We start from the raw sequence: 8333 nt of genomic DNA, 5'->3' as shown, positions 1-8333 counted from the left end.
CGGGGGGCACCCCGCGGCCCCTTCGGCCTCCGAGTGAGTGTCCGCGCGCCGAGCGGGCGGCGGGGCGCGGGGAGCCGGGGGCCGCCGGCCGCCTCGCGCGGGGGTCGCGGGGGTCGCGGGGGTCGCGGGGGTCGCGGGGGTCGCGGGCGCCGGGCCGGGGGCGGGGGCGGCTCGCGGGGCGGGCGGCGGCGGGGCGCCCGGAGGCCGCACTGCTGGCGGCCGCGGCGGCGCTGCTCCCCCTGCTCGGTGCAGCTGGCGCCCGGCGCTTGCGCACTGGGCCCCGGGCGCGCGGCGGCTCCGGCTTTGTGTGTGTGTGTGTGAGTGTGTGTGAGTGTGTGAGAGAGTGTGTGTGTGAGTGTGTGAGTGAGTGAGCGGGCGGGCGGGCGGGCGCGAGTGTGGCCGCCGCGGAGCGCGAGCAGGACCCGGCGGGCGCGCTCCCCCAGCCTCTCTCTCCCCGCCAGAACCATGTCGGGCAGGTCGGTTCGAGCCGAGACCAGGAGCCGCGCCAAAGATGATATCAAGAGGGTCATGGCGGCTATCGAGAAAGTGCGCAAATGGTAAGCGGAGGCGCCTGCCCGCCTCCCGCCCGCCCGCCCGGCGCCGCGGCCGCCCCGACCCCCGGAGCACATACAAAAAGCCGGCGGGCGCCGCGGGCCCGGGACTTGGAGCGGCGGGCGGCGCGCGAGCCGGGTCACCTGCGCGAGGCGGGGGCCGTGGCCGCTGCCCAGGTGCGCTCGCGCCCGTCGCCCACCTGGCGCGGTGGCGGCGGCGGCGGCGGCGGCGGCGGCGGCAGCCTGGAGGCGGCGGGGCGCCCCGGGCCGGGCGGGTGGAGCGGCGGGCCGGCCCCGCCGCGGCGCTCGGCTCCCGGGAGGGGGGCTCGGGGCCGGCCCCAGAAGCCATTTCGTTTTGTGCAAGTCACATGAAAGCGGCTTCCCGCGCGCCGGGGCCGCGATGCCGGCGGCGGAGGGGAGAGCGCGAGCTCCATTGTGCAGGCTCCGAGCGGGCCGCCGCCGTCTCCGTCTCCTCCCCGCGCGCCCCGGGCGGCGCAGCGCCGGCCCCCGCGCCCCTGCCCGCGCGCCGGGCCTCCCTCCCCCTCCCTCCCCCTCCCTCCCCCTCCCTCCCCGGCCGGCTGGCTCGCTCGCCGCTCGCTCCCCGCCTCCCAGGCCCGGGCGCCCTCGAGTCTGCGGAGTTTGCAGAGCGCGAGCCGTTTAAATTTAGCGCTTTGGGCTGCCTGGAGCGAGGGCTCTGGGCGAGGAAGAAAGATGGGGGCGAGCGCGAGGAGGAAGCGCCGGGCGGCGGCGGGCCCGGGCCCGGGGCGCCGGGCACCCCCTTCCAGCCGGCCCGGGCCCACCCTTCTGGCCCGAAGCCGCTCCTCGGCCGAGTCTGCCCTTCCCAGAGCCGCGGCTCGTGTGCGTGGTGCCGAGAGAGCCGCTGTTTTTGTTCTCTGCGCGGGGGAGAGAAGGTTCGGCGTCGGCCGCGCGTGTTCCCGGGGCTCACGCCGGAGTCCGTCCGGCGCCGCCTCGTCGCGATTCGTGCGACCGAACGTGTTCGCCTCCGGTCGAGGGTCTGGCCCCGCATCGGCCGCCGCGGGCCGGGCCCCGGGCGCAAGCACGTCGCCGCGCGAGCACATCCCCCCGGGCGGACTTGTTGAAAACTCCCAGCTCCTTGATTTCAACTTTATTATTATTATTTGTTTTTCCCACGGCTTCACCTGGGTCAGGGAGAGGGAGGAGCAGCCTCGACGCCCCGAGTGTCAGCCCTCGCCAGCTCGTCCTGACCTTTGACTTAAAGCCTAAAAAACGGGGCAGGCCCCTGGTGGGGTGTGTTTATGTTCAGGGGTGGCATTTCTTGAGTAAGGCCTTGGTCTCTAAAAACCGCTGGGGGTGAGCCTCCAGCCTCGCCGGATCACAAGTTAGCTGTCCTTTCTGAGTCAAACCCAACAAAAAAGGCAAGAGGAAAATCAATAAAGTCCACGTGCCCCTGGGCCTCCTATGGAAAGGGCTCTCTGCGGATGGCCGGATGCCCGGCCGAGGGCTGGGTTTGGCTCCAATGGGACAAAGAATTTTCAGAACCGTGAGAAGGGGAGGCCTTCCAAAGTTGAGATCGGAGTTTTCGGGGGCTGTGGGAGCTCCCCAGGGCACGCAGGGTGCCCAGTGCCTAACTGGAGCCATTTAAAAATGGCAGTAACAGCTGCAAGGCCAAAACACACACAGGAAAACAAGCCCACAGTCCCCTCTCTGGTGGGATTCCCAGAGGGAAGGCTAGGGTTGTCCCCTGTCTTAGAGCCTGTGCAAAGAAAGAACCAGTGTCTGGGCCTGGGTCCCTTCTGTCAGGGCCCAGGAGGTGAGAAAGGGGCTGGGGGCAAGCTGCCTTTCTCTGTTCAAGGAGGCGTGGTGGAGCTTTCTGCTCCAGGTTCCCAGCAGGACAGAGGCTCTTGCACCCTGACAGCTGCTCCTGTAGGGCCAGTCGGCCAGCTGCTCTGCAGGGAGGGCAGATGGAGCTATGGGGTTTTCTGCCCTGTGGGTGGCAGGACAGGCAGCCTGGAGGCGGGCAGTATTGCCTAGCTCACTTGGCCAGGCCTGTGTTTGGGGGAAGGGGACAAGAACGTGTTGCCCTCCCTCCCTCCCTGTGTTTTGGGAAACAGGTTATGATAAAGACCTCAGACTTCAGGGTCTAATGGCCAGGCTTCCAGTTCACTTTCTTGCTGTGACCTTGGACAAACTTCTTGAGCCATGGCAGCACCGGGTCTCAGTGCTGCTTTCTCCTTCTTAGAACAGGATCGTATCTCCAAAAGCACTTACTCCTGCAAATAGGAACAGTCACTAATGGTGTCCTTATTGTAAGGTGGATGCTGTAACATTTATGTTTTGCTAATTTTTTTTTCTTTTTTCTTTTTTCCCTGCCCGTTTTAAGCAAAAAATACTTCATTTTATTTCCAGGGTTTCCCTGGCCCTTGAGAAGTCAAATCTCACCTTCACTGTACTTTCAGAATAGTCCTTCCAGTCAGTCCTTGAGGCTTTGGGTTGTTTATTAACTGCGTGGCCACCAACCATGCGTTTCACTAGTAGCGGGGACATCGGGTTGCCAGATTTAGCAAATAAAATTAGAGGATACCTAGTTAAATTTGAATTTTGGATAAACAATGAAATAACTTTTTAAAAATAAGTGATATAAAAAAAATAAAATAAAAATAAGTGATATATGTGTATAAATTTTAGTGTAAGTATGTCCCATGCAGTATTGGGACATACTTACACATACTTATGTAAATGTTACATATCTGAAATTCAAATTGAATTCAGCATCCTATATTTTATCCAGAGAACAGAGGTATCTGGAATACCATTTATTCCGTAACTCTAGGGTAGTATTTCTTCTCAGCCCTGGTGACCCCTAAAAATCCCCCCCTCTGCCAACCTTGAAAAAGCCAGCAGCCAGCCGTGACCACACCATCCCTAGCCACCAGCTGTTTTTCCTCCCTTGTCTGGTATCCCAGCAAGGCAGGCTGGTAGGCTGCGAAGCAGCCACAAGATGGCTGGAAGAAGAACAAAATGGTGGGCCCCCTTTTGGGAAACTGGGCCAGGGTTAGGGGCCCAGTGTGGGTGGAGAAGAGCAGGGGAGGAGGGTCATTGGGTGGGAGACAAAGACTTGAGCCACAGAGTAGGCCCTGGGACCCCTGGGACCCCTGGGCCCTTGGTCTGAAGGGTCCCTCAGTGACTTACTGAAGGAGAGAGTCCTGTTCCCTGGAGACTTCCCACTCATCCCTGAAGGAGGAAGAAACTTGACCGTGTTTAGGCCCTCACCACTTTACATTTGGGGATACCATCCTGCCAAGTGCAGGGCAGGGCAGATGAGCCTGGGCCTAGTTAGGACAACACCAGTCATAGACAAGACCTCCTAAGGTGTCAAGGACTAGCCCTGGGAGGTGAAATCAAAGTGAGGGATTTGCAGTCTCTTTGAGGGAGCCAGTGGGGTCCCCTCGGGCAGTGACCCCAAGATGGTCTCCTTGGCTAGCCTTTGGACCTGGACCGGGAAAAACATTAGAAATTGACCTTGGTCTAGACAATCTGTGACAGGTGCTTGTGGTTTATATGGGAGCCTGTGCTGGGGGCAGGGGAGTGTTTGGGGCTTTATTGCTATGCTGGGACCCCCTTTTGTCCAGGAGCCCAAGTCTGGAGGGGGGAAAGGTACATACTTAAGCCTCACTGGTTACGGTGTGGGGGAGCAGCAGGGCAGAAGCACTCAGGGTGTGCCCACAGGCAGCTTTGTGGCAAGGTGGGGGTGCAGCCTGCTGAATCTGGGTCCAAAGCCTCCAGGGGAGTGAGTGCTGGGAGCTCCTTGAGAGTCCTTGTTCCTCAGGCACGTGGGCCTCTTGTGGCCAAGGCACTGTGTTTATCAGAGTAGTCAGCAATCTAGATTTCTATGTAGTCTTTCTTCTTCTTCTTCTTTCTTCTTCACTTTTTATTTATTTATTTGTTGTTGTTTTTTTATTTGAAAGAGAGATCACAAGCAGGGAGGAGAGGGAGAAGCAGGTTCCCTGCTGGCAGGGAGCCTGACACAGGGCTTGATCTCAGAACTCTAAGATCATCATCACCTGAGCCCAAGGCAGACGCTTAACCCACTGAGCCACTCAGGCGCCCCTGATTTTTTTCTTCTTAAAGCTTGTCAATTAGTTAAAATTTAAAAAACGAGTGTGCAGACCAGACAAAACATACCTGTTGGGCACTTGTTTGCCACCCCAGATATGAAGTAGTGAGTGCAGCTTAATTCCCTCAATGAGGGCAGGGGCTGTGTGCTCTGGGATGATAGGTTCGGGGATCTAGTAGGAACTCCACTGTTTCTCTGAGCGCAAGGTGCTGCCAGCAGGAGGAGACACTCAGAGCCCACTCACTGGTCATGTCTGTGAAATCCATTCTGTCCTGCCTGGTGCTTGCTCTAACTTACTGCCTGAGGCCCAGGACCTTGTCTCCCTGCTGGGCTGGTGGGCAAAGGCCAGACCGCAGGTCCATTCCTGAGGTTGGGTTCTTAATGCTTTTCCTTACGTCCTGTAGCCCCTCAGTATCCAGTAGAAAGGCAACTGAAGAAAGGTTTCTAATCTTTGGGCTGAGTTGGGGGACTCAGGCCATGGGGTCACCAACTGCAACAAAGGGAGGCATGAGAACCTGGCCGTGTCCGCCCTTAGGTTGCAGGGCCCTCAACCACTCAGGAAAGCATGTGCAGCTTGGGGATTCATCTTGGCTCGCATGTAGGCTGCAAAGCCCAGATCTGGCACACTTTCTGCCTTGAGATGCTGCGTCCTATGTTTTGCAAGTCAATTACTTTTGTTTTTGTTTTTAGCACAAACCTTGGATTTGCCGACCTACTGGGCCCTGGCCCATGAAGTCAGTTGAGGGATTGTGAGTAGTGAGTGCCTTTGGCCATTTGCGTGGGATGCTAGTGATTTGTGTTTCTTTGTCCAGCTTCTGTAACGGAGATGTGCTCTGTGGAATGATTTCTTAGTTTTTCACAGGAGATAGAATAGCAGAGAGTGGGCTCTTGGTCAGAGCCTGTGCCCAGTCCTGGTTCTGCCTTGGGCTAGCTGTGTGACCATGAACTAGTTCTGTAACCTCTCTGGACCTCTTGTTTCCCATCTGTAAAACGGAGTGACCATGGTTCTCCTCTCATAGACTTATTGAGCAGTTTTTGGGGGAGAGGGCTTTATTGTAAATAAAGTACTCGGCAGACATACACCTTTGGCACATGATGGCTGTTATTATTGTTTGTCACCAGGGTTGTTCTTGGAATGCCCCTGTCCCTTCCAGGTATCTTCTGATTATTCAGAATGAAGGTGGGGAAGGACAGGGATTATGGGTTGTCCATCTTGCCTCCAGGACATAGGAAATGGATGGGTGGTGACTTAGATATGTGCCTTTGTTTAATTCTTTCTGGACTAAAAGAGGGCAAGGATGGGGGTGGGAGGAGCTGTTCCTAAAAGCAATGCCATGTGGAAGCTTTGAATATTGGCCCTGGGAAAAACACCTTGATCTTCTTGTGCCTTGGTTTCTTTATCTGTCAAATGGGGAAAGTGACTGTTCCTGCCATAAAAGGTTATGGGAATATTAGAGCAAGTGTGTATGGGAGCTTAGCACATAGAAGGCACTAGACATGGTCCTAAAATAAATAAAAACCAAACCGTGGCTTCTTCCAGCAGGGAACATGTAGGACATGCAGAGGCATGATTTGGGGAATGGAGGTTTCTGTGGTTTGGGTTGCCTGGCTTTGAGTGTGTTTGGGTGCCCTGAGCCCCCCATGGTGAAGGAGTGCCAGGTGTAACGTGTCCCACCAGCACATGAAGGCCACCCACCCATAGAAGGAAGGCTGCTCAGGTACCTGGGAGCTCACAGAGAAGCTTATGCCACACATAAATCTCAGTTCTAGTGGAACCCTTGTCACTAAGATTGTTGGGGGCTTCTGGAAGCTATGCCACCTGTGCATCTGGCCCTACATTCCACTGTCGGTTCCTTGAATCAGCTAACGTCCTCATCAGACAGCTGAGAGAGATCCTTTGTGACTTCCCACTTCTCCTAAGATGGCAGAGCCTGGTGCCAGGAACAGGGACCCTGGAGCCCAAACTGCTTGGATGGAGTTCCAGCTTGCTTTCTGTGTGATTCCTCTGAGCCTCGATATTGTCAGGTGCATGGCCTCTGGCTCTCATTCCCAGTGTTAGGGGCAGGGACATGACCTGACTTGTAGACTACAGGGGTCAGGGACCAAAGTTTAGAGGCTGTGGCAGGAATCTAGGGAGTGTTGGTGGCTTGGAGCAGAGTGGTGTGGAGGGGAAGGGTATTAATTATCATCCTTAATGAAAACCAGTCACCCAGTTTCCTTCTCATGGTTTGTGATTTTCTCCTTACCTGTAAACCTGCCTCTGGTAGCTGTGGGGTCCTGGATACAGTCCCTCAGGAGTTTGGGATGTGGTGGGAGTGGGGTGGGGGCAGTGTGCAGATGTGGGTATTAGGAGGGAAGACCCAGAAGCCCATGCTCATTTTGGACTCAGGATGTGGGGTCTCAGAGCATCCTTCAGGCTGGCTGTTGTCCACAGTCCGGGCTGTGCTCCCACCCTTGGGGCCATGGCCACTGGCCATCCAAGTTTGCCCTTGCTCCCCTGCCCCTCCTTGGCTGTTTCAAATGGCACTTGCCCTGACGAGCACTGGGTGGTTACTTGCTCTGTCTTCTCCTGCCTCCCTTCTTCTGACCTCAGGGGCATTGCAGGGAGGACAGGGTGAGCCCCTGGGTGCCCTTGGTGAGACCTCCCTACCCCCTGGAGGAAATGCCTTGCTGGCCTGAAGCCCTCTCTGCTGCCCAAGAGGTTGGGATGGCCCTGTTCACTGGCTCTATGCAACTGGCAGCGGTGTGGGGCAAACGCTGGAGGACCCTGGGGCCCTGTTCCCTTCATCCAGAATTGTCCTTATCAGCAGCCCCTCTGTCCTCCCAGTCTCACTAGGCACACCCTTTAAGGCATGGGGATGCTTTTAACACGTGCTGTCTCATGTAATCCTCATGGCGGCCCAGAGAGATTGATGACCCCATGTGTTCTAATAGATGGGGAAACTGAGGCATAGATTGGCGAAGGGACTTGCCCAACAGCTCAGCTACTAGATCTGGAGTAATCTGGATCATTCCCTTTACCCCAAGCTGAGCAGCCTCTGTGTTGTAGCTCCTCCAAGGCAGTATGGCCTGTGTCCCCCATGAGGGGTGAGCAGGGTTCTGCCCCAGAAAACCCCTGGTAATGGGCTCTTCCTCATCTTCTGCAGGGAAAAGAAGTGGGTGACTGTGGGTGACACATCCCTGCGAATCTACAAGTGGGTCCCTGTGACAGAGCCAAAGGTGGATGATGTGAGTATGTGGGGCTGAACCCCTGGGGTGGACCCTACCATCCACACTTCCTCTACCATGGGTAGAAGGTGCTGTTGACCATAGCTCACCAGTGTGCCACACTGGGGTCAAAGCCACCTGGGAAGTGGAAGGACCCAGCTTACAGCTGGAGAAGCTGCTGCACCTGGGTCCTCATCCCCACTCATAGTCCAGCCCCAGAGTCTGGCCATCAGAGTGATAGGGAGTGTCCCCTGCAAGTCGACTCTTCTGGGCTGAGAGCCCTACAGTATGCCAGTGGGGACATGCCTTAGTGCAGAGCTGTCCCCTCCCTGGGGCCCTGGGCACCATAGTTTGGGTGTGGCATACCCACAGACAAGCAGACCCTCTCCCATCATTGTAGCGCCACTGTTCCTGAGCACCTGTCTGCCAGGCATTGCCTCATGCATTTCTCATACCAGGTCTGTTGTGTTGATCTCTTC

At 56.9% G+C, this 8333-nt stretch overlaps 1 protein-coding gene across 3 annotated transcripts in view; it reads left to right on the top strand.

Annotated features, from left to right (window-relative positions):
- Positions 1 to 356: 356 nt before the first annotated feature.
- The window catches only part of BCL7A (BAF chromatin remodeling complex subunit BCL7A), a 30970-nt gene continuing 22993 nt past the window's right edge, over positions 357 to 8333 (top strand). The window contains exons 1-2 of one of the 3 annotated variants that reach the window (XM_077875482.1): positions 357 to 557; positions 7794 to 7875. In XM_077875482.1, coding sequence (XP_077731608.1) covers positions 466 to 557; positions 7794 to 7875 — 174 coding nt within the window. In that variant the 5' untranslated portion in view covers positions 357 to 465. The remainder of the gene's footprint in view (positions 558 to 7793; positions 7876 to 8333) is intronic. The other 2 variants (XM_077875481.1, XM_077875483.1) reach the window with 2 other exon arrangements.

Source organism: Canis aureus, chromosome 27, assembly GCF_053574225.1.
Source record: "Canis aureus isolate CA01 chromosome 27, VMU_Caureus_v.1.0, whole genome shotgun sequence".
Classification (NCBI taxonomy): Eukaryota; Metazoa; Chordata; class Mammalia; order Carnivora; family Canidae; genus Canis; species Canis aureus.
Note: the sequence above shows the minus strand (reverse complement) of the source record. Positions and strands in the feature narration are given on the sequence as shown.